Here is a 27,398-nt window from a genome sequence, read left to right as displayed (position 1 = left end):
ACCACATTTAACCATGGAAAGGTGACTGGGAATATGGCCGAATACAAACAGTGTAGTTATTCCCTCCACAAGGAAATCAAACAAGTGAATGTCGGTATAGAGACAAAGTGGAGTCGCAATTTAACGGCTCAGACACGAGACGTATGTGGCAGGGTCTACAGACAATCACAGACTACAAAAAGAAAACCAGCCACATCACAGACACCGATGTCTTGCTTCCAGACAAACTAAACACCTTCTTTGCCCGCTTTGAGGATAATACAGTGCCACCGACGCGGCCCGCTACCAAGGACTGTGGGCTCTCCTTCACCGTGGCAGACATGAGTAAGACATTTAAACGCGTTAACCCAAAGGTAACTGAACTAAATGACTATCGCCCCGTAGCACTCACTTCTGTCATCATGAAGTGCTTTGAGAGACTAGTCAAGGATCATATCACCTCCACCTTACCTGTCACCCTAGACCCACTTCAATTTGCGTACTGCCCCAATAGGTCCACAGACGATGCAATCGCCACCACACTGCCCTGTCCAGATGGGATAAGAGGAATACCTTTTGTAAGAATGCTGTTTATTTACTACAGCTCAGCATTCAACACCATAGTACCCTCCAAACTCATCAGTAAACTTGAAGACCTGGGTCTCAACCCCACCCTGTGCAATTGGGTCCTGGACTTCCTGACAGGCCGCCCCCAGGTGGTGAAGGTAAGAAACAACATCTCCACCACTGATCCCCAACACTGGGGCCCCACAAGGGTACGTGTTCAGCCCCCTCCTGTACTCCCTGTTCAACCATGACTACATGGCCATGTACGCCTCCAACTCAATCATCAAGTTTGTAGACGACACAACAGTAGTAGGCTTGATTACCAACAATGTGATTTCATTTCACTGAATCTCCATCTGTATATTTGGTTAATTCTATGGCTGGGAAAATAAGTGAAGGTGGTATAATTAAATCTATTTGTTTGCTCATCAATCACTGATCAGAAACATTTAGCATGCAATACTGTAGCCTAAAGTATAGGCCTATTATTTTGCTTGATCGTGTATAGGCAACTCCAAAAGCCTGAGGAGGTTGTGAAATCACATTACATAAGTATTCACACACAATATTTGCACATTATTATTATTTTCAAGCTCTGTCAAGTTGGTTGTTGCTTATGACAAGCATACCCATAACATGATGCAGCCACCACAAAAAAATATGAAGATGTGAATACTTTCTGAAGGCACTGTAGGTAGCTTACCCACACTGTATCGGTGAGCTGTTGGTTAGAGCTCACATGCCAAGACAAGAGTAGGAGCATTTGTATATAACACATTTGTATATATTTGTATATATATTTGTATATAGCATTTGTATATAACAGTTTTTGTGACAAAACGATCAGTAGAGTTCATACCCACCTACACATATGGAGCAAGGTTGGCGGCGGGAGGGCTAGTGGGTAAATTATTCTAAGTTGGAAAGAATGGACCATAGCTTTGATTATATTTGAATTGGAAGATTTACAACTGTCTAACCACAGTTTAACTGCAGCAACAATTGTTTTATATATATTGCATTCATAAACCATGAATAGATGGTTAAATTGTGTATGTGGGTGATATTGATTATTTTCCTATGAATTCAGTCTAAAAATGTAACTGGAAGAATTTCAGGAAACCTTTGGTAAAAAAGTGATTTGCTTAGAGGGGACTCAAACCCCCAGACATGACTCCTCGGACATGAGGTTAAGATCGTGAAAAATTCTGTCAAGAACAGAAAGAGGAAATGGATAAGATGACATTTTATGGAGTAAAAAAAAAAGAAGAAAATTACAATCTAAAAGTGAGGAATCCCAGGAAAATGCTTTCCACTACTGCAGAACTGGTTTTACAGTACAACGCTTAGAGAACAAAGAAGCTTTACCTCGTTTCTGCATATACACAAACAGTTCATCAAGGAACTCCTTCCGATTTGGGTCACTGTCCAGTTCATACAGCTGGGGATGAAAATTAACTTTGTTAATAACTAAGTTTATAATCAACTGTATAACTTAGTTAATAACCATCCAAACATGATTCTATGTGTATTCGCTATTCAGACATACTACCCCGTCCACTATACAGTGTTAGATCCACACAGGCCATTGAGAAAATGTTGACTCAGGGCGGCAGGTAGCCCGGCGGGTAGGAGCGTTGGGTCAGTAACCGAAAGGTTGCTGGATCGAATCCCAGAGCTGACAAGGTAAAAATCTGTTGTTGTGCCCCCTGAGCAAGGCAGTTAACCCACTGTTCCCCGGGTGCCGATGACGTGGATGTCAATTATGGCAGCCCCCCCCCCCCCCCCACCTCTCTGATTCAGAGGGGTTGGGTTAAATGAGGAAGACATTTCAGTTAAATGCATTCAGTTGTACAACTGACTAGGTATCCCCCCTTTCCCTGTACAACTGACTAGGTATCCCCCCTTTCCCTGTACAACTGACTAGGTATCCCCCCTTTCCCTGTACAACTGACTAGGTATCCCCCTTTCCCTGTACAACTGACTAGGTATTCACCTTTCCCTGTACAACTGACTAGGTATTCACCTTTCCCTATACAACTGACTAGGTATCCCCCCCTTTCCCTGTACAACTGACTAGGTATCCCCCCTTTCCCTGTACAACTGACTAGGTATCTCCCCCCCTTTCCCTGTACAACTGACTAGGTATCTCCCCCCCTTTCCCTGTACAACTGACTAGGTATCCCCCCCCCTTTCCCTGTACAACTGACTAGGTATCTCCCCCCCTTTCCCTGTACAACTGACTAGGTATCTCCCCCCCTTTCCCTGTACAACTGACTAGGTATCTCCCCCCCTTTCCCTGTACAACTGACTAGGTATCTCCCCCCCTTTCCCTGTACAACTGACTAGGTATCCCCCCCCTTTCCCTGTACAACTGACTAGGTATCCCCCCCTTTCCCTGTACAACTGACTAGGTATCCCCCCCTTTCCCTATACAACTGACTAGGTATCCCCCCCTTTCCCTATACAACTGACTAGGTATCCCCCCCCTTTCCCTGTACAACTGACTAGGTATCCCCCCCTTTCCCTGTACAACTGACTAGGTATCCCCCCCCTTTCCCTGTACAACTGACTAGGTATCCCCCCCCTTTCCCTGTACAACTGACTAGGTATCCCCCCCCTTTCCCTGTACAACTGACTAGGTATCCCCCCCCCTTTCCCTGTACAACTGACTAGGTATCCCCCCCCTTTCCCTGTACAACTGACTAGGTATCCCCCCCCTTTCCTATATAACTGACTAGGTATCCCCCCCTTTCCCTGTACAACTGACTAGGTATCCCCCCCTTTCCCTATACAACTGACTAGGTATCCCCCTTTCCCTATACAACTGACTAGGTATCCCCCTTTCCCTATACAACTGACTAGGTATCCCCCCTTTACAACTGACTAGGTATCCCCCCCTTTCCCTGTTCAACTGACTAGGTATCCCCCCTTTACAACTGACTAGGTATCCCCCCTTTACAACTGACTAGGTATCCCCCCTTTACAACTGACTAGGTATCCCCCCCTTTCCCTATACAACTGACTAGGTATCCCCCCCTTTCCCTATACAACTGACTAGGTATCCCCCCTCCCTGTACAACTGACTAGGTATCCCCCCTTTCCCTGTACAACTGACTAGGTATCCCCCCTTTCCCTGTACAACTGACTAGGTATCCCCCCTTTCCCTGTACAACTGACTAGGTACCCCCCTTTCCCTGTACAACTGACTAGGTATCCCCCTTTCCCTGTACAACTGACTAGGTATCTCCCCCCCTTTCCCTGTACAACTGACTAGGTATCTCCCCCCCTTTCCCTGTACAACTGACTAGGTATCTCCCCCCCTTTCCCTGTACAACTGACTAGGTATCCCCCCCCTTTCCCTGTACAACTGACTAGGTATCCCCCCCTTTCCCTGTACAACTGACTAGGTATCCCCCCCTTTCCCTATACAACTGACTAGGTATCCCCCCCTTTCCCTATACAACTGACTAGGTATCCCCCCTCCCTGTACAACTGACTAGGTATCCCCGCTTTCCCTGTACAACTGACTAGGTATCCCCCCCCTTTCCCTGTACAACTGACTAGGTATCCCCCCCCTTTCCCTGTACAACTGACTAGGTATCCCCCCCCTTTCCCTGTACAACTGACTAGGTATCCCCCCCCTTTCCCTGTACAACTGACTAGGTATCCCCCCCCTTTCCCTGTACAACTGACTAGGTATCCCCCCCCTTTCCTATATAACTGACTAGGTATCCCCCCCTTTCCCTGTACAACTGACTAGGTATCCCCCCCTTTCCCTATACAACTGACTAGGTATCCCCCTTTCCCTATACAACTGACTAGGTATCCCCCTTTCCCTATACAACTGACTAGGTATCCCCCCTTTACAACTGACTAGGTATCCCCCCCTTTCCCTGTTCAACTGACTAGGTATCCCCCCTTTACAACTGACTAGGTATCCCCCCTTTACAACTGACTAGGTATCCCCCCTTTACAACTGACTAGGTATCCCCCCTTTACAACTGACTAGGTATCCCCCCCTTTCCCTATACAACTGACTAGGTATCCCCCCCTTTCCCTATACAACTGACTAGGTATCCCCCCTCCCTGTACAACTGACTAGGTATCCCCCCTCCCTGTACAACTGACTAGGTATCCCCCCTTTCCCTGTACAACTGACTAGGTACCCCCCTTTCCCTGTACAACTGACTAGGTATCCCCCTTTCCCTGTACAACTGACTAGGTATCCCCCTTTCCCTGTACAACTGACTAGGTATCCCCCCCCTTTCCCTGTACAACTGACTAGGTATCCCCCCCCTTTCCCTGTACAACTGACTAGGTATCCCCCCCCTTTCCCTGTACAACTGACTAGGTATCCCCCCCTTTCCTATATAACTGACTAGGTATCCCCCCCTTTCCCTGTACAACTGACTAGGTATCCCCCCCTTTCCCTATACAACTGACTAGGTATCCCCCTTTCCCTATACAACTGACTAGGTATCCCCCTTTCCCTATACAACTGACTAGGTATCCCCCCTTTCCCTGTACAACTGACTAGGTATCCCCCCTTTACAACTGACTAGGTATCCCCCCCTTTCCCTGTACAACTGACTAGGTATCCCCCCTTTACAACTGACTAGGTATCCCCCCTTTACAACTGACTAGGTATCCCCCCTTTACAACTGACTAGGTATCCCCCCTTTACAACTGACTAGGTATCCCCCCCTTTCCCTGTACAACTGACTAGGTATCCCCCCTTTACAACTGACTAGGTATCCCCCCTTTACAACTGACTAGGTATCCCCCCTTTACAACTGACTAGGTATCCCCCCTTTACAACTGACTAGGTATCCCCCCCTTTACAACTGACTAGGTATCCCCCCCTTTCCCTGTACAACTGACTAGGTATCCCCCCTTTACAACTGACTAGGTATCCCCCCCCTTTCCCTGTACAACTGACTAGGTATCCCCCCTTTCCCTGTACAACTGACTAGGTATCCCCCCTTTCCCTGTACAACTGACTAGGTATCCCCCTTTCCCTGTACAACTGACTAGGTACCCCCCTTTCCCTATACAACTGACTAGGTATCCCCCTTTCCCTGTACAACTGACTAAGTACCCCCCTTTTTCTGTACAACTGACTAGGTATCCCCCTTTTTCTGTACAACTGACTAGGTATCCCCCCCTTTCCCTGTACAACTGACTAGGTATCCCCCCCTTTCCCTGTACAACTGACTAGGTATCCCCCTTTCCCTGTACAACTGACTAGGTATCCCCCCCTTTCCCTGTACAACTGACTAGGTATCCCCCTGCCTGTACAACTGACTAGGTATCCCCCTTTCCCTGTACAACTGACTAGGTATCCCCCTTTCCCTATACAACTGACTAGGTATCCCCCCCCTTTCCCTGTACAACTGACTAGGTATCCCCCTCCCTTCCCTGTACAACTGACTAGGTATCCCCCTTTCCCTGTACAACTGACTAGGTATCCCCCTCCCTGTACAACTGACTAGGTATCCCCCCCCTTTCCCTGTACAACTGACTAGGTATCCCCCTCCCTGTACAACTGACTAGGTATCCCCCTTTCCCTGTACAACTGACTAGGTATCCCCCTCCCTGTACAACTGACTAGGTATCCCCCTCCCTGTACAACTGACTAGGTATCCCCCTCCCTGTACAACTGACTAGGTATCCCCCTCCCTGTACAACTGACTAGGTATCCCCCTCCCTGTACAACTGACTAGGTATCCCCCCCTTTCATCTGGACTGGTTCAGATTTTAGAATTTTGAGTCTAGGGCTGCATTCCGATTCTCTATCCCTTACCACAAAGTGTGCACTTGTTCACTCCCCCCCTCATGCATGTACAGGCATTGGACTGGTGCAAGCATAGTCGGAGGGAGTACTTTCCACCATATTCCTTACACCAGTCCATTCCTTTTAAATCCATGAGGGCGTAGTGTACACTTTGGGAGAAGGGTAAAGAACTGGAACGTAACCTTTTCTCAGATGGTCTGTGTGGATTAGTTTTACTTGAGCTTTTAGTTTAGTTTAATGCATCTTCGGCTTATATCGGTCAGAACATTTTATCCAATCTGATTACCTTTGCAAAGTCTCGGGACGGCTCTCCTCTTGTTTTGCCTCCTTCATTCTCCTCCGCCCAGCCCACACTGCCTTTCTGTTAAAAACACAATAAACATTATTATTTTGGTTTTAATTTATCAGTTAGTTTATCACCAAGGGTTGATAAAAGGCTTTATTTTTACGTTAATAAATGCTTATTTAAACATTTAGTTTAATTAGTTGTTCAGTTAGTTAGATAATGAGTTACAGTGCCTTCAGAATTATTCACACCCCTTGAATTATTCCACATTCTTGTGTTACAGCCTGAATTCAAAATGGATTCAAATCGAATTTTTCCCCCTCACCCATTTACACACAATACCCCATAACGATAAAGTATTAATACAATACAATAAAACAAGTGAAAACATGTTTTTATAAATGTTTGCACATTTATTGAAAATGAAATACTGAAATCTCATTTACGTAAGTATTCACACACCTGAGTCAATACTTGTTAGAATCACCTTTGGCAGTGATTACAGCTCTGAGTCTTTCTGTGTAAGTCTCTAAGAGCTTTTCACACCTGGATTGTACAATATTTTAGGATTGTCCGACTGTTTCGACTAATCGAAAACGTGTAGTTTTCCATATATAGACACACCATATGTGTTTAAATAAAATCAATTATTTGCATTGAGCTTGTCTGATGCTTTAAGCGCTCTGTTAGATGAAATAAGACATGACTCAAGGAGGAGCCAGAGATCAAGATAACCAGAAGGGAAAAAAACTTAACCAATCTCCTCCAGCTGGCTTTCGCGGATTCTGCCGTTACTCTCCTGAAGTTGCCTGTAATAAGCTACAGGAGGTATCGGCAACCTTTCTCATGTAGAATGCCAATTTAACTGAACATTTCTACCAATCTGCCAGTTATGGTTTTCATACACATTTTGTGGAACAGATTTCATATATAATGTCTTCGTATCTCAGAATCATTGTCATGTTGTTAATCAAAATTATACAAACGTAAAAAAGTAACTTATGTTGTCACTGCCAGCTATGTAAAAATTGTAGCTCGCAGGTAGAAAAAAATCCTGATAAAAATATCCTATAAATCACATTGTTGTAAAACAGACCATGTGTAGGCAAACTTGAAACATTGTTAACTCAGGCCTGAAGCTCACTCTAGCAAACTTGCAACATTGCATAAAATATTCTGGGCCCTTAGTTTTCATGCCAGTGAGCTCAGAACAGACACAGCTGTAGGCTATTTGCGCAAGGGATAAGAAGTAAATCAGGTAGGCCTATTTTATGATGTTTCCACTGGATCAGAGCATGACATTTTTCCCTTTCACGCTGAGTGGTAATCGAAAGGGAGAGAGCTGGAAAGATTTTTTTAAAATACATTGAGGAACTATTGTCATCCTCAATGGATGTAAAAACACTTTGTTTGCTTGCTGTTTAAGGTGTAGAAAACATTACTTTGAGAAGCTCCACAGCTCATTTGTGGTGGTGCGTTAAGACAATCAGAAATACTATCAGATTCACAAAATGGGCATATTTATATGGCTACATTTGCACGCAGGCCAGGTAGCCTATAGGCCTACTCCTATGCATAGACATATGCATGTCCTGAACATTGACAGGAACTCTCCAAACAAAAAGACTAAATTGACAAAACTCACCAATGGAACGAAATTAAGGCTGCCCCCCCCCCCCCCCCCCCAAAAAAAAAGTATTGGTCGACCGAGAGTCATCTGTTCTTTAAAATGTATATTTTTTCCATATTTAGACACACCTTGTTTTAATAAAATCAACCATATGTAGGCTACTGAGCTTGTCTGACGCTTTAAGCACTGTGATTAAAAATGAAAAACACACAAATTACTAAAGAGGGAGCCAGAGATCAATATAGCCTAACCAGAATAATAAAAATATATATATATTATTTTTTAAATACATTCCCCGACCCCCCTCCTTCGCAAATTCTGCCTTTAAACTCCTGAAGTTGACGGTAATAGGCTACACGTTTTGGAGATCTGATAGTATTTCTGATGGTCTTTGACCTTGATAGTTTGTGTGTATACATTGATATGTAGTGCTACGTGTGATTAAAAAAAATATTTCTGTAGTTCTGTCCTTGAGTTGTTCTTGTCTATCAATGTTCTGTATTGTGTTTCATGTTTCGTGTGGACCCCAGGAAGAGTAGCTGCTGCTTTTGCAACAGCTAATGAGGATCCTAATAAAATAACACCAGCGGTCGGCAACCTTTTCCATTAGGAGTGCCACGTTATCGTACCATTTCTACTGATCTGCCTGCCAGTTATGACTTTCATATGCACATTTTAGTTTTATTGAATTTATACTGAACAAAGTATAAATGTAACACGTTTGTCCCATGTTTCATGAGCTGAAATAAAAGACCCCAGAAATTTTCCAAAAGCTTATATCTCAACAAAAAAAAAAATGGCTGAAATTTGTTTACATGTTAGTGAGCATTTCTCCTTTGTCAATATAATCCATCCACCTGACAGGTGTGGCATTTCAAGAAACAGATTAAATCATTACACAGGTGCACCTTATGCTGGGGCCACTCGAAAATGTGATTTTTTTTGTCACACAATGCCACAGATGTCTCAAGTTGAGTGAGCATGCAATTGGCATGCTGACAGCAGGAATGTCCACCAGAGCTGTTGCTAGAGAATTGAATGTTCATTTCTCTACCCTAACCTGCCTCCAACATCATTTTAGAGAGCCAGGTCCCCAGTGGGTGAACCTATGCCCTCCCAGGCCCACCCATGGCTCCGCCCCTGCCCTGTCATGTGAATATATTTAAATTGACTGATTTCCTTATATGAACTGTAACTCAGTAAAATCGTTGATGAAATTGTTGCATGTTGTGTTTATATTTTTGTTACGTATATAATAAAGGTCTTCATCTCAAAATCAATACAAATCTAAAAGTAACTTCTATTGCCATAGCCAATATGTTAAAATAGCCTACATTATGCCAACAAATAAAAATTACGCAGCCCGCAGGTAGAAAATATCCTGATAATACATATCCTATCAAATCACATTGGCTACGCACGGCCTGTCTGCAAGGAACTTGAAACATTGTATCAACTATTAAATTGGTCAGCCCCTGTGCTAGCAAACTTGCAACCTAGTATAAAACATTCTGGGCCCTCAGAGTTTCCGCACCAGTGAGCTCTGGACAGACAGACAAAGCTGTAGGCTATTTGCACAAGGGATAAGAAGTAATCAGGACTATTTTATGACGTTTTCACCGACCAGAGCATGATATTTTTTTCCCCCTTTCATGCCGAGTGGTTATCGAAAGGGAAAGAGCTGGAAAGACTTTTCAAAATAGGCTACGTTAAATATGGCACCATTTTTTTAAACAAAATTGGTTAGTTGCCCTTTGCGAGAAATTTGAAAACCTCCCTTGTCGTTGTGGTTGAATCTGTGTTTGAAATTCACTGCTCGACCGAGGGACCTTACAGATAATTGTATGAGTGGAGTACAGTGATGAGGTAGTCATTCAAAAATCATGTTCAACACTATTATTGCACACAGAGTGAGTCCACGCAACTTACAGTGCCTTCGGAAAGTATTCAGACCCCTTGACTTTTTCCAAAAAAACTTAATCAATCGACACACAACATCCCCATAATGACAAAGGACAAACAGGTTTTTAGAAAATGTTGCTAATTTATATAATAAAAATAAATATCACATTTACATAAGTATTCAGACCCTTTACTCAGTACTTTGTTGAAGCACCTTTGGCAGCGATTAAGGCATCGAGTCTTCTTGGGTATGAAGCTACAAGCTTAGCACACCTGTATTTGGGGAGTTTCTCCCATTCTTCTCTGCAGATGCTCTGTCAGGTTGGATGGGGAGCGTTGCTGCACAGATATTTTCAGGTCTCCAGAGATGTTTGCTCGGGTTCAAGTCCAGGCTCTGGCTGGGCCACACAAGGACATTCAGACACTTGTCCAGAAGCCACTCCTGCTTTGTCTTGGCTGTGTGCTTAGGGTCGTTGTCCTGTTGGAAGGTGACCCTTCACCCCATTCTGAGGTCCTGAGCGCTCTGGAGCAGGTTTTCATCAAGGATCTCATTGTACTTCACTCCGTTCATCTTTGCCTCGATCCTGACTAGTCTCCCAGTCACTGACGCTGAAAAACATCCCCACAGCATGATGCTGCAACCACCATGCTTCACTGTAGGGATGGTGCCAGGTTTCCTCCAGACGTGATGCTTGGCCTTCAGGCCAAAGAGCTCAATCTGAGCAGAGAATCTTGCTTCTCATGGTCTGAGTCTTTAGGTGCAACTCCAAGCGGGTTGTCATGAGCCTTTTACTGAGGAGTGGCTTCCGCCTGGTCACTATACCATAAAGGCCTGATTGATGGAGTGCTGCAGAGATGGTTGTCCTTCTGGAAGGTTCTCCCATCTCCACAGAGGAACTCTGGAGCTCTTTCAGAGTGACCATCGGGTTCTTGGTCACCTCCCTGATCAAGACCCTTCTCCCCCGATTGCTCAGTTTGGCCTGGCAGCCAGCTCTAGGAAGAGTCTTGGTGGTTCCAAACTTTTTCCATTTAAGAATGATGGAGGCCACTGTGTTCTTGGGGACCTTCAATGCTGCAGACATTTTTTTGGTACCTTTTCCCAGATCTGTGCCTCGACACAATCCTGTCTCGGAGCTCTATGCACAATTCCTTCGACCTCATGGCTTGGTTTTTGCTCTGACATGCACTGTCAACTGTGGGACCATATATAGACAGGTGTGTTCCTTTCCAAATCATGTCCAATCAATTGAATTTACCACAGGTGGATTCCAATAAAGTTGTAGAAACATCAAGGATGATCAATAGAAACAGCATGCATCCGAGCTCAATTTCTAGTCTCATAGCAAAGGGTCTGAATACTTACGTAAAAAAAATAAAAATAAAAAAGTAATTCATTTTAGATTTTTTATAAATTTCCAAAAAAATCTAAACCTGTTCACTTTGTCATTACAGGGTGTAGATTGCTGAGGATATTGTTTTTACTTCATCCATTTTTGAATAAAACTGTAACATGTGGAAAAAGTCAAGGGGTCTGAATACTTTCCGAAGGCACTGACTTGTTAAGCAAATTTTTTTTTGCTTCTGACCTTATTTAGGCTTGTGACTCACGACTTGGATTCGGTTTTATGTAGCAAAAATTTGAAACTTTTTTTTACATTGGATAAAAGTAGAGACTCAGAGCTACAAAATGATATATCATACACTGCATTTGAGGAACAATGGGAAAGTAATTCTGGTTTGAAAGTTGATCAACTTGTAAACTCACTTTTGAGAAAATGGCTTTGAATGTTTTGGTATCTAGTGAAGAGCTCTTCTTTGTCTCCACCCATTCAGCATCGTTCACACCCTTTTAAGATTTAGCCCCACCCATCTCGTTTCGCTCTCAGAGCGCACACTTGACGCTCTGGCGGATGATTTGTTTACCTCCTGGATAACATGAAAACAGCCTAACCAGCTCTGCTGGCAACAATTTCATTACGCTTTTTTTGCAGACGTTTACTGACACCGGCCATATTCAACGGATGTTGTACACACGTCACGCAGCGTTAGCTAACGAGCCAGCCAGCCACCGTTAGCTAGTTAAACAACAATGAACAGTGCCAACAATGCCACAGTGCTGGGAGATAACCAACCATGCTCAATGTTAGCTAGCTAACATTAGGCTCTAACTAGAACAGCACACAGCTCTGGGATACAAATAATAACGTCAGCTAGGGAGCCAGCCAGCTAACATTAGCTAGCTAGCTAGCTAACAGTAAACTTTAGCTTGTAATGAAACCACTTTGTCAAAATTAGAAACGTGTAATATCTGAAAATGTAACTAGCTAATGCTAGACAATCATGCATTAAAAAATATATTTTTTATGTTCAAACGGCTCTCCTGTGAAGTTGTGACTTGCGACATACGCCTAGTTTCCTGAATCGGGTCACATTTCTGCTTTTCATTTAATTAAGGTGTTCTAAGACTTTTGACTGGTAAAAAAAATCTGAAAGGGTTACGTCACTTCCTCTTGAATTTGCAGACGTGTTGCTGTGCGTTTTGTTGCTGTGCGTTTTGTTGCCAACTTTACTTTGCTAGCTGACAACTTCACGTTTTTTTTTTCTTTTTAATTACCGTTTATATTTTTAGTTTTTCCATCGCAACTTTTTTCCCTCATTCAACTTTTTCACTCCGGACGCTTTATCTGGACATGGTTCGTCAGCACCTTCAACAGCCGAAGCTAAGTAGTAACATTAACCTGATGTCTTCTAATTGCAGTCGCTGTACTCATAATATACAGGAGAACGATCGCCTTACGGCGAGGATAGCTGTGCTACAAGCCCAGCTTCAGACGCAATCGTTAGGCAAGGGTAATTTCAGTGTAGGAAAGGAAGAAACAGCGTCTGTGCCACCAGTAAGTACAGATACTAACGTTAGTATAAACCCCCCCGCACAGTCCCCGCAGCCGGACAACTTTCTCATGGCTTCTGGGGGGAAATGCTTTTGGAATGCTCAACTGGTGTCGCTCATTCAGCCGACAGAAACTTTCAACCGGTTTTCCCCATTATGTAGCGAGTCGGAGTCTGAGTCTGAGTCTTCTCTTGTCTCTACTCCTCCCGCTACGGGGTCTGAGACGCCGAAGGCTCCAACCATTAGCTCTGACAAATTGAAAACCCTAGTCATTGGCGACTCCATTACCCGCAGTATTAGACTTAAAACGAATCACCCAGCGATCATACACTGTTTACCAGGGGGCAGGGCTACCGACGTTAAGGCTAATCTAAAGATGGTGCTGGCTAAAGCTAAATCTGGCGAGTGTAGAGAGTATAGAGATATTGTTATCCACGTCGGCACCAACGATGTTAGGATGAAACAGTCAGAGGTCACCAAGTGCAACATAGCTTCAGCGTGTAAATCAGCTAGAAAGATGTGTCGGCATCGAGTAATTGTCTCTGGCCCCCTCCCAGTTAGGGGGAGTGACGAGCTCTACAGCAGAGTCTCACAACTCAATCGCTGGTTGAAAACTGTTTTCTGCCCCTCCCAAAAGATAGAATTTGTAGATAATTGGCCCTCTTTCTGGGACTCACCCACAAACAGGACCAAGCCTGACCTGCTGAGGAGTGACGGACTCCATCCTAGCTGGAGGGGTGCTCTCATCTTATCTACCAACATAGATAGGGCTCTAACTCCTCTAGCTCCACAATGAAATAGGGTGCAGGCCAGGCAGCAGGCTGTTAGCCAACCTGCCAGCTTAGTGGAGTCTGCCAATAGCACAGTCAGTGTAGTCAGCTCAGCCATCCCCATTGAGACTGTGTCTGTGCCTCGACCTAGGTTGGTCAAAACTAAACATGGCGGTGTTCGCCTTAGCAATCTCATTAGGATAAAGACCTCCTCCATTCCTGCCATTATTGAAAGAGATCTTGATACCTCACATCTCAAAATAGGGTTACTTAATGTTAGATCCCTCACTTCAAAGGCAGTCATAGTCAATGAACTAATCACTGATCATAATCTTGATGTGATTGGCCTGACTGAAACATGGCTTAAGCCTGATGAATTTACTGTGTTAAATGAGGCCTCACCTCCTGGTTACACTAGTGACCATATCCCCCGTGCATCCCGCAAAGGCGGAGGTGTTGCTAACATTTACGATAGCAAATTTCAATTTACAAAAAAAAAAAAATGACGTTTTCGTCTTTTGAGCTTCTAGTCATGAAATCTATGCAGCCTACTCAATCACTTTTTATAGCTACTGTTTACAGGCCTCCTGGGCCATATACAGCGTTCCTCTCTGAGTTCCCTGAATTCCTATCAGACCTTGTAGTCATAGCAGATCATATTCTAATTTTTGGTGATTTTAATATTCATATGGAGAAGTCCACAGACCCACTCCAAAAGTATTTCGGAGCCATCATCGACTCAGTGGGTTTTGTCCAACATGTCTCTGGACCTACTCACTGCCACAGTCATACTCTGGACCTAGTTTTGTCCCATGGAATAAATGTTGTAGATCTTAATGTTTTTCCACATAATCCTGGACTATCGGACCACCATTTTATTACGTTTGCAATCGCAACAAATAATCTGCTCAGACCCCAACCAAGGAGCATCAAAAGTCGTGCTATAAATTCTCAGACAACACAAAAATTCCTTGATGCCCTTCCAGACTCCTTCTGCCTACCCAAGGACGTCAGAGGACAAAAATCAGTTAACCACTTAACTGAGGAACTCAATTTAACCTTGCGCAATACCCTAGATGCAGTTGCACCCCTAAACACGAAAAACATTTGTCATAAGAAACTAGCTCCCTGGTATACAGAAAATACCCGAGCTTTGAAGCAAGCTTCCAGAAAATTGGAACGGAAATGGCGCCACACCAAACTGGAAGTCTTCCGACTAGCTTGGAAAGACAGTACCGTGCAGTACCGAAGAGCCCTCACTGCTGCTCGATCATCCTACTTTTCCAACTTAATCGAGGAAAATAAGAACAATCCAACATTTATTTTTGATACTGTTGCAAAGCTAACTAAAAAGCAGCATTCCCCAAGAGAGGATGGCTTTCACTTCAGCAGTAATAAATTCATGAACTTCTTTGAGGAAAAGATCATGACCATTAGAAAGCAAATTACGGACTCCTCTTTGAATCTGCGTATTCCTCCAGGGCTTAGCTGTCCTGGATCTGCACAGCTCTGCCAGGGCCTGGGATCGGGAGAGACACTTAAGTGTTTTAGTACTATATCTCTTGACACAATGATGAAAATAATCATGGCCTCTAAACCTTCAAGCTGCATACTGGATCCTATTCCTACTAAACTGCTGAAGGAGCTGCTTCCTGTGCTTGGCCCTCCTATGTTGAACATAATAAACAGCTCTCTATCCACCGGATGTGTACCAAACTCACTAAAAGTGGCAGTGATAAAGCCTCTCTTGAAAAAGCCAAACCTTGACCCGGAAAATATAAAAAACTATCGGCCTATATCGAATCTTCCATTCCTCTTAAAAATTTTAGAAAAAGCTGTTGCGCAGCAACTCACTGCCTTCCTGAAGACAAACAATGTATACGAAATGCTTCAGTCTGGTTTTAGACCCCATCATAGCACTGAGACTGCACTTGTGAAGGTGGTAAATGACCTTTTAATGGCGTCAGACCGAGGCTCTGCATCTGTCCTCGTGCTACTAGACCTTAGTGCTGCCTTTGACACCATCGATCACCACATTCTTTTGGAGAGACTGGAAACCCAAATTGGTCTACACGGACAAGTTCTGGCCTGGTTTAGATCTTATCTGTCGGAAAGATATCAGTTTGTCTCTGTGAATGGTTTGTCCTCTGACAAATCAACTGTACATTTCGGTGTTCCTCAAGGTTCCGTTTTAGGACCACTATTGTTTTCACTATATATTTTACCTCTTGGGGATGTTATTCGAAAACATAATGTTAACTTTCACTGCTATGCGGATGACACACAGCTGTACATTTCAATGAAACATGGTGAAGCCCCAAAATTGCCCTCGCTAGAAGCCTGTGTTTCAGACATAAGGAAGTGGATGGCTGAAAACTTTCTACTTTTAAACTCGGACAAAACAGAGATGCTTGTTCTAGGTCCCAAGAAACAAAGAGATCTTCTGTTAAATCTGACAATTCATCTTGATGGTTGTAAAGTCGTCTCAAATAAAACTGTGAAGGACCTCGGCGTTACTCTTGACCCTGATCTCTCTTTTGACGAACATATCAAGACTGTTTCAAGGACAGCTTTTTTCCATCTACGTAACATTGCAAAAATCAGAAATTTCCTGTCCAAAAATGATGCAGAAAAATTAATCCATGCATTTGTTACTTCTAGGTTAGACTACTGCAATGCTCTACTTTCCGGCTACCCGGATAAAGCACTAAATAAACTTCAGTTAGTGCTAAATACGGCTGCTAGAATCCTGACTAGAACCAAGAAATTTGATCATATTACTCCAGTGCTAGCTTCCCTACACTGGCTTCCTGTTAAGGCAAGGGCTGATTTCAAGGTTTTACTGTTAACCTATAAAGCGTTACATGGGCTTGCTCCTACCTATCTTTCCGAGTTGGTCCTGCCGTACATACCTATACGTACGCTACGGTCACAAGACGCAGGCCTCCTAATTGTCCCTAGAATTTCTAAGCAAACAGCGGGAGGCAGGGCTTTCTCCTATAGATCTCCATTTTTATGGAACGGTCTGCCTACCCATGTGAGAGACGCAGACTCGGTCTCAACCTTTAAGTCTTTACTGAAGACTTATCTCTTCAGTAGGTCATATGATTGAGTGTAGTCTGGCCCAGGAGTGTGAAGGTGAACGGAAAGGCTCTGGAGCAACGAACCGCCCTTGCTGTCTCTGCCTGGCCGGTCCCCCTCTCTCCACTGGGATTCTCTGCCTCTAACCCTATTACAGGGGCTGAGTCACTGGCTTACTGGTGCTCTTTCATGCTGTCCCTAGGAGGGGTGCGTCACTTGAGTGGGTTGAGTTACTGACGTGATCTTCCTGTCTGGGTTGGCGCCCCCCCTTGGTTTGTGCTGTGGTGGAGATCTTTGTGGGCTATACTCGGCCTTGTCTCAGGATTGTAAGTTGGTGGTTGAAGATTTCCCTCTAGTGGTGCGGGGGCTGTGCTTTGGCAAAGTGGGTGGGGTTATATCCTTCCTGTTTGGCCCTGTCCGGGGGTATCTTCGGATGGGGCCACAGTGTCTCCTGACCGCTCCTGTCTCAGCCTCCAGTATTTATGCTGCAGTAGTTTATGTGTCGGGGGGCTGGGGTCAGTTGGTTATACCTGGAGTACTTCTCCTGTCTTATCCAGTGTCCTGTGTGAATTTAAGTATGCTCTCTCTAATTCTCTCGTTCTCTCTTTCTTTCTCTCTCTGAGAACCTGAGCCCTAGGACCATACGTCACGGCAAACCGGGCATGATGACTCCTTGCTGTCCCCAGTCCACCTGGCCTTGCTGCTATTCCAGTTTCAACTGTTCTGCCTGCGGTTACGGAACCCCTACCTGTCCCAGACCTGCTGTTTTCAACTCTTAATGATCGGCTATGAAAAGCCAACTGACATTTATTCCTGATTATTATTTGACCATGCTTGTCATTTATGAACATTTTGAAAATCTTGGCTCTCTCTAATTTTCTCCTTCTCTCTTTCTTTCTCTCTCTCGGAGGACCTGAGCCCTAGGACCATACGTCAGGACTACCGGGCATGATGACTCCTTGCTGTCCCCAGTCCGCCTGGCCTTGCTGCTATTCCAGTTTCAACTGTTCTGCCTGCGGTTATGGAACCGCCACCTGTCCCAGACCTGCTGTTTTCAACTCTTAATGATCGGCTATGAAAAGCCAACTGAAAATTATTCATGATTATTATTTGACCATGCTTGTCACTTATGAACATTTTGAACATCTTGGCATAGTTCTGTTATAATCTCCACCCGGCACAGCCAGAAGAGGACTGGCCACCCCTCATAGCCTGGTTCCTCTCTAGGTTTCTTCCTAGGTTTTGGCCTTTCTAGGGAGTTTTTCCTAGCCACCGTGCTTCTACACCTGCATTGCTTGCTGTTTGGGGTTTTAGGCTGGGTTTCTGTACAGCACTTCGAGATATTAGCTGATGTACGAAGGGCTATATAAAATAAACTTGATTGATTGATTAATCTGTAAAACTTTCTAAAAACATAATTCCACTTTGACATTATGGGGTATGGTTGGCCAGTGACACACAATCTCAATTTAATCCATTTTAAATTCAGCCTGTAACAACAACATTGGCCTAACACTACACAGCTACTGCACTTTCACCCAAATTCTCAATCTTCTACCAGCTATATAACAAAGTTCATGGTTCAGGGATAGAAACTGTGTGTGTGTTCACCTTTATTTGCATAGTGACCCCCCCCCCCACCCCACCCATGAGAGACCTTCTCCATTTATACAGCTGTGGATTTGGTTAAAGATATTGTTAGTTCTCCTGGCTTTAATAAGGACACAATGATCTACTCCACCTGGTGTCTCAACCAGCTCACTAAACTCATGCTACTAACTATGGTATTGTTCAACAGGGTACGCAACGGAAAAAGTTATGCAACCGTAAACAAAAACTTTTTTTTTTTAAATGGCGTTTCTTATTGGACAAGTTCAGATAGTTCCTCTATTTTCTTCAGTTTGGTGTCTAATGAACTAAATCCACATTAGCTAGCAGTGGGGCTTTGCGTAGCATTTTCTTGGTGTACTGCGTACGGTATGTCAAAGCCATTGGCTATATAGGGTATCTATACATGGCTCTGGGTAGAGTGTGAGAGATCTATACAATCTGAGGCATGACATGGGCCCTGTTCTAGAGTAATGCACTATATAGGGAATAGGGTTCTATAGGGCTCTGGTCAAAAGTAGTGCACTATTTAGGGAATAGGTTTCTATAGGGCCCTAGTCTAAAGTACAGTGCCTTGCAAAAGTCATCATCGATCATCTCCCTTGGCGTTTGTCATATTTTGTTGCATTACAACCTGTAATTTAAATTGATTTTTATTTGGATTTCATGTAATGGACATACACAAAATAGTCCAAATTGGTGAAGTGAAATTTAAAAAATGACTGGTTTAAAAAAAAAAATGGAAAAGTGGTCCGTGCATATGTATTGCTATGAAGCCCCTAAATAAGATCTGGTGCAACCAATTACCTTCAGAAGTCACATAATTAGTTAAATAAAGTCCACCTGTGTGCAATCTAAGTGTCACATGATCTCAGTACATATACACCTGTTCTGAAAGGCCCCAGAGTCTGCAACACCACTAAGCAAGGGGCACCACCAAGCAAGCGGCACTATGAAGACCAAGGAGCTCTCCAAACAGGTCTGGGATAAAGTTGTGGAGAAGTACAGATCAGGGTTGGGTTATAAAAAATATCAGAAACTTTGAACATCCCACAGAGCACCATTAAATCCATTATTAAAAAATTGAAAGAATATGTCACCACAACAAACCTGCCAAGAGACCAGCTCACAGACCAGGCAAGGAGGGCATTAATCAGAGAGGCAACAAAGAGACCAAAGATAACCCTGAAGGAGCTGCAAAGCCCCACAGCGGAGATTGGAATATCTGTCCATAGGACCACTTTAAGCTGTACACTCCACAGAGCTGGACTTTATGGAAGAGTGGCCAGAAAAAAGCCATTGCTTAAAGAAAAAACTTGAAGGAGCTGGAGCAGTTTTGCCTTGAAGAATGGGCAAAAGTCCCAGTGGATAGATGTGCCAAGCTTATAGAGACATACCCCAAGAGACTTGCAGCTGTAATTGCTACAAAAGGTGGCTCTACAAAGTATTGACTTTGGGGGGTGAATAGTTATGCACGCTTAAGTTCAGTTTTTTTGTCTTATTTCTTGTGTTCCACAATAAAAAATATTTTGCATCTTCAAAGTGGTAGGCATGTTATGTAAATCAAATTATACAAACCCCCCCCCCAAAAAAATCTGTTTTAATTCCAGGTTGCAAGGCAACAAAATAGGAAAAATGCCAAGGAGGGTGAATACTTTCGCAAGCCACTGTAGTGCACTATGTAGGGAATAGGGTTCCGTTTGGGGCACACACACATGCTCATTAGGCAGTTTAATGTGACATCGTTCCATCCCCAACCCTCCTCCTCATATGCTATCTGACACACGCAATTATAATGATGTTTAGAATCACTCGTTCTACAATCTCACAGTACGGGGTGTAAATAATGTGAGTAGAGAGTGGCGGGAGGCCTGGCTTGGGCTGGGGTTAGGGTTCGCAAAAGGCTGAGATGTGCAACAGTGTGGAAAGGCCTGCTGGGATGTCTAGACTCTGCGTCAGCGTGACCGTGTTTTGAATAAAGGTTTGAGAGTTTTGAATGTGAAAGATGGCGGGTATGCCACCTTGTCAGGAAAGTGTTGTATAGCGTAAGAATAGGGTAACCAAACTCAAAATCCAATTATTTTAAAATATATTTTTCTGTAAAAAAAGAAGACGTGTGTGAGATTGTGTTTTATTCGTTGGGTTAGGTTGCCAGATACACATCAATTTTGGAGACCACCAAACCTAAAACAGTTGGGGGTCGAGGTTATTCTGTAGGAACAGTCCATCTTCACAAAATCTATTGAAAAGCCTTGTATGTTTGAGCCCGTCCACACAGACAGATACATCCACTCCATTGTAAAGCCATATCCCTGTGAGTTGTTGACATAAAGCAGCTATAATAGCCAGGCATGTGGCTATATATTACTCTAATAATGGCAGTCTGGCCGCCCGGGGCAACACGACCGAAAGACCGGACTGATCTATTGGCAGGGAAGCAAATGCCCCTGCCCTGACTGAGTGACTCAGTCGGTAACAGAGTTAAAATAAAATAAAGAATTTCCTGCTATTGAGATACTGAAAGCCACTATGGATCTATTGACAAAGCACTCCCCTTAGTTATCTACACTGCTCAAAAAAATAAAGGGAACACTTAAACAACACAATGTAACTCCAAGTCAATCACACTTCTGTGAAATCAAACTGTCCACTTAGGAAGCAACACTGATTGACAATAAATTTCACATGCTGTTGTGCAAATGGAATAGACAAAAGGTGGAAATTATGCACATTTGTGGCCTGCTGGAGGTTATTTTGCAGGGCTCTGGCAGTGCTCCTCCTTGCACAAAGGCGGAAGTAGCGGTCCTGCTGCTGGGTTGTTGCCCTCCTACGGCCTCCTCCACGTCTCCTGATGTACTGGCCTGTCTCCTGGTAGCGCCTCCATGCTCTGGACACTACGCTGACAGACACAGCAAACCTTCTTGCCACAGCTCGCATTGATGTGCCATCCTGGATGAGCTGCACTACCTGAGCCACTTGTGTGGGTTGTAGACTCCGTCTCATGCTACCACTAGAGTGAAAGCACCGCCAGCATTCAAAAGTGACCAAAACATCAGCCAGGAAGCATAGGAACTGAGAAGTGGTCTGTGGTCACCACCTGCAGAACCACTCCTTAATTGGGGGTGTCTTGCTAATTGCCTATAATTTCCACCTTTTGTCTATTCCATTTGCACAACAGCATGTGAAATTTATTGTCAATCAGTGTTGCTTCCTAAGTGGACAGTTTGATTTCACAGAAGTGTGATTGACTTGGAGTTACATTGTGTTGTTTAAGTGTTCCCTTTATTTTTTTGAGCAGTGTACTTTAAGTGATTACCTAAGCTTTCTATTCTGACTGCTTACTGTTTAACATAAGAGGTAGACCGTTCACGCCAGAGCAGGAAACATTTTTATAAAAATAGCATTCAGGTACCTAGCTACTATTTTTCCAGACTTCAATAATTTAGTCTATCAAATACTTTCCATTTAGCAAAGCATCAATACAGGACTAAGATCGAATTCTACTACACCAGCTCTGACGCTCGTCGGATGTGGCAGGGCTTGCAAACTATCACAGATTACCAAGGGAAACCCAGCTGCGAGCTGTCCAATGACGCGAGCTTAACAGACGAGCTAAATGCCTTCAATGCTCACTTCGAGGCAAGCAACACTGAATCATGCCTGAGAGTACCAGCTGTTCCGGACGGCTGTGTGATCACGCTCTCCGTAGCCGATGTGAGTAAGACCTTTAAACAGTTTAACACTCACAAGACTGCAGGGCCAGACTGATTACAAGGACACATACTCAGAGCATGCGCTGACCACCTGTCTTCACTGACATTTTCAACCGCTCTCCTGACCCAGTCTGTAATACCTACATGTAGGTAAATACTTACCTTCAAGCAGACCACCATAGTCCCTGTGCCCAAGAACGCTAAGGTAACCTGTCTAAATGACTATCGACCCGTAGCACTAACAACTGTAGCCATGAAGTGCTTTGAAAGGCTGGTCATGGCTCACATCAACACCATTTTCCCAGAAACCCTAGACCTACTCCAATTCACATACCACCCCAACAGATCCACAGATGATGCAATCTCTATTGCACTCCATACTGCCCTTTCCCACCTGGACAAAAGGAACACCTACGTGAAAATGCTATTCATTGACTACAGCTCAGCGTTCAAGACCATAGTGCCCTCTAAGCTCATCAATAAGCTAAGGACCCTGGGACTAAACACCTCCCTCTGCAACTGGATCCTGGACTTCCTGATGGGATGCCCCCAGGTGGTGAGGGTAGGCAGCAAAAACATTCGCCAACACGGTGGCCCCTCAGGGATGTGTGCTCAGTTCCCTCCTGTGCTCCCTGTTCATCCACGACTGCGTGGCCAAGCACGCCTCCATCCCCGTGGCTGTAGTGGAGCGAGTCGAGAGCTTCACGTTCTTTAGTGTCCACATCACTAAGGACCTATCATGATCCAAACACACCAAGACAATTGTGAAGAGGACACAACTTCTCAGGAGGCTGGTACCACTACTACCCCTTTCCAGAGTTTTGTTACACACACACTACTAACCCTCTCTGGAGTTATATATACAGTGGATGCCCCACCCCGCCCCACTGGGTAGCACAGAGCAACACTTTAAGGGGCATTGCACTAATAATGGAGCTGACTAGGGAAACGTTCCCGCTGTTCTTAGTGCCAGTCTGCACGTTCAAACTAAACCAATGTAACTAATAATGGAGCTGACTAGGGAAACGTTCTGTTCTTAGTGCCAGTCTGCACGTTCAAACTAAACCAATGTAACTAATAATGGAGCTGACTAGGGAAACGTTCCCTCTGTTCTTAGTGCCAGTCTGCACGTTCAAACTAAAACAATGTTACTAATAATGGAGCTGACTAGGGAGACGTTCCCGCTGCTCTTAGTGCCAGTCTGCACGTTCAAACTAAACCAATGTAACTAATAATGGAGCTGACTAGGGAAACGTTCCCTCTGTTCTTAGTGCCAGTCTGCACGTTCAAACTAAAACAATGTTACTAATAATGGAGCTGACTAGGGAGACGTTCCCGCTGCTCTTAGTGCCAGTCTGCACGTTCAAACTAAACCAATGTAACTAATAATGGAGCTGACTAGGGAAACGTTCTGCTCTTAGTGCCAGTCTGCACGTTCAAACTAAACCAATGTAACTAATAATGGAGCTGACGAGGGAAACGTTCCCGCTGTTCTTAGTGCCAGTCTGCACGTTCAAACTAAACCAATGTAACTAATAATGGAGCTGACTAGGGAAACGTTCCCTCTGTTATTAGTGCCAGTCTGCACGTTCAAACTAAAACAATGTTACTAATAATGGAGCTGACTAGGGAGACGTTCCCGCTGCTCTTAGTGCCAGTCTGCACGTTCAAACTAAACCAATGTAACTAATAATGGAGCTGACTAGGGAGACGTTCCCGCTGCTCTTAGTGCCAGTCTGCACGTTCAAACTAAACCAATATAACTAATAATGGAGCTGACTAGGGAAACGTTCCCGCTGTTCTTAGTGCCAGTCTGCACGTTCAAACTAAACCAATGTAACTAATAATGGAGCTGACTAGGGAAACGTTCCCGCTGTTCTTAGTGCCAGTCTGCACGTTCAAACTAAACCAATGTTACTTATAATGGTGCAAAAAATGCCCCTTAGATATGAATTCGGAGGGCAGAAATTATTAAATATTAGAGCATTAGATCTCTCACTAAAGCCGTCAATCAGAAGTTACACTTAAATCCGAACTGGATTTCACGAAAAATGGACATGGAAAAGCTCACATTTGTAAATCCCAAACTGTAAAAGTAATTGGAAAAGTAGATAAATTATTTGTGACGTTGTGGTTACAATAAAGAATGTTAACAAGATGCTGTGTGTTTAATTTACAGAAGTGATGGACAGCTGGAGGCATTTTGAAAACAGGTTTTTAAACATTTGTTTTTCTCCAAGTGTACTAACTGTAGTACTGTCCATGTCTGATGCAACCTGAAAAAGCATTAAAGACAGAGTTAAGAAAAAGTTAAGAAAGTCTAGACATGGCCTGCTCTCCCTTATGTAAGGAATTAGGCACTTTACCATGTTTACTACAGTATGTATTGTAGGCTATGCTTACTTGTCAGACTGCACAGTAGCCTAATAAACAAATGCAGGCGGCTTCTAATCTTCAAAATGCTTTAAATGCTTTATTATCCAAATGTTTAAAGTGGGCGTGGGTGACCTCATGCAACCGCAAAATGTCGGCTAAAGCATATACTGTACAGTACTGTATTTCTTCATCAGCATCTTTACACTTTCGTTAATATAATAATGATTAAAAATACTCTTTCTAAATGCAGATGTTTATTTAGTTATGGATCCATGACAAATTACTATGGGAATAAATATCACTGAATGACAGAAATATTGGAACAAAGTAGGCTAATAAAGGTAAACACACACGGTCATGTTGTACAGCGCCATTATGGCTATTAGCAGGGCTATTAGCAGGGCTATTAGCAGGGCTATTAGCAGGGCTATTAGCAGGGCAATAGACTTGGCGAGAAGGAGGGTAGGGGGAGAATTCTATCGTCAAATGTATTTCTTAGGTTGGCTGTATCACAACCGGCCATGATTGATTGCAATTTCAGTTTAATCCAACAGAAAAGATGGAACAAATAATACAACAAATATTGTGGTTAAACTCAAATATACTAATTGATTAAAAAAAAACATTATCAATTGGAACCGTTGACATGTGGAAGGGGGGGAAAAGTATTATTATCATCAACCCTGTCTTCCACAAGCGTAGCAGGCTGTGAATTCTGCAAACAACGTTTCTAGGATGGGCTATTAGCAGGATAATATATATTGGTCATGGCTTCTGAGTGGCGCAGTGGTCTAAGGCACTGGATCTCAGTGCAAGAGGCTTCACTAGAGTCCCTGGTACGAATCCAGGCTGTATCACATCCGGCCGTGACTGGGAGTCCCATACGGCGGCGCACAATTGGCCCAGTGTCATTTTTTCTCCCTCGAAAAATAAGAAATAATTCTAAATAACAAACTGGCTTTATTTACAAATTAGTGAGAACGTCTCACCCCATGTTCAAGAATGGCATTTTTCCTCGCTCACTCTAGGTTAAATTATAACTAAATCTACAAAATATCGTACATTTTTAAACAAAGCAATTATTACTAACTAACTAATTACTAACTAATTAATACAATTTAGAATGATATAAAAGCCCCTTAGATATTCTCACAGATCCTAATGAAAAATGGCCCTTAAGAATTAATTAATGTAAGAAACACAAACTAATATTATAATTATAGAACGCTTGTGGATTTATATTAAGATCAAATTGGTAACAACATTGTTGCATGTTGCATGACCATGCAGACTGAACGACAGTGTCTCGTGATCAAGCAACAACAAATGTTCTCTGAGTGACGGGGGGTGGGACTAGGTCTGTGTGGAAGCGGCGTGGAGAGAGAGAGAGAGGGGAGGGATGACTCAAGTAGCGGAGTAAACTATAAAAATGAACGTTACACACGGCGTATCACATTTAACAAACCAAACATTCAAATACCGTAATAAAAGTTAAAGTAAAACCCAAACCGGTCCATGCATCAATACCGGTGTATATAGGAAAATACAGTATACCGCCTAGCCCTAAGTTATACACACCCTACTACCCCTCTCCAGAGTTATACACACACACTATCCCACCTATCCTCAGCTAGCCACCACCCCTCTCAGTAGCATTTATGAGGTACTTAGAGACACGTATTAAAAGGTTGTAAATCATGATGACTAAGCGTGCGCACACACACACACACACACACACACACACACACACAACACAGACACAGACACACACCTCTCCTGGCCCCCTTGGGCGTTCCCACTAGCTGATGAATGAAAACTGTTTCCATAGGGTGGGGCAAGAAGGACTCATGTAAAGACAGAACCTTTTTCTTTGCTTGGTTTATAAACCATCTTGTATCACACAAGACAGTTGGTCCTCAATCAATCAACGTAAACGATGCCAGAACAAAAAACTAAAATCAGAGACGTGTGTGTCTTACGTCATCTCTATTGATGCTGTGCAGCTGTGCCAAGCTCTGCCACAAAGCATTGCCGAGCAACAGCTGATTTATGCAAAGACCAAGGGGTGGTCAATGAGTCAAAAATGAATTTAGACAAGTGCCGAATTGCTTTAATTTATTTAAAATCAGACATCGTTAAGACGAATAACAAATTAAAAAATATTTTTTATTTTTTTATTACCAGAAGTGCAATACTAACTCTTGGTCTCATGTAATTGTTGTTCAAAGACCCCTTTAAAGTCATGTTAAACAACTACGCAAACGTGCCGATTGTGGAAGATAAAAGTGGGCATTATTAATATATGCCCACTTTTAAAAGTCTCTTTTATCCACAGTGACTTAATCATTCGAGCAGACATTTCACATACGGGTGCTCCCGGGAATCGAACACGCTATCCTGGCATTGCAAGCGCCATGCTGTACCAACTGGAGCTACAGAGGACCGCCCTCTACCAACTGGTCTACAGAGGACCATGCTCTACCAACTGGAGCTACAGAGGACCGCCCTCGACCAACTGGTCTACAGAGGACCGCCCTCGACCAACTGGTCTACAGAGGACCGCCCTCGACCAACTGGTCTACAGAGGACCGCCCTCGACCAACTGGTCTACAGAGGACCGCCCTCGACCAACTGGTCTACAGAGGACCGCCCTCGACCAACTGGTCTACAGAGGACCGCCCTCGACCAACTGGTCTACAGAGGACCGCCCTCGACCAACTGGTCTACAGAGGACCGCCCTCGACCAACTGGTCTACAGAGGACCGCCCTCGACCAACTGGTCTACAGAGGACCGCCCTC

At 43.8% G+C, this 27,398-nt stretch overlaps 1 protein-coding gene across 2 annotated transcripts in view; it reads right to left on the bottom strand.

The window, feature by feature from the left end:
* LOC120066457 (AT-rich interactive domain-containing protein 3B-like) overlaps positions 1 to 27,398 on the bottom strand; it is a 48,474-nt gene that overhangs the window by 11,209 nt on the left and 9,867 nt on the right. For both annotated transcript variants that reach the window (XM_039017841.1, XM_039017842.1), the window contains exons 3-4: positions 6,630 to 6,704; positions 1,915 to 1,987 (exon numbers count right to left, since the gene is read on the bottom strand). In XM_039017841.1, coding sequence (XP_038873769.1) covers positions 1,915 to 1,987; positions 6,630 to 6,704 — 148 coding nt within the window. The remainder of the gene's footprint in view (positions 1 to 1,914; positions 1,988 to 6,629; positions 6,705 to 27,398) is intronic.

This window comes from Salvelinus namaycush, chromosome 21 (genome assembly GCF_016432855.1).
Source record: "Salvelinus namaycush isolate Seneca chromosome 21, SaNama_1.0, whole genome shotgun sequence".
In the NCBI taxonomy this organism is placed as follows: Eukaryota; Metazoa; Chordata; class Actinopteri; order Salmoniformes; family Salmonidae; genus Salvelinus; species Salvelinus namaycush.
Note: the sequence above shows the minus strand (reverse complement) of the source record. Positions and strands in the feature narration are given on the sequence as shown.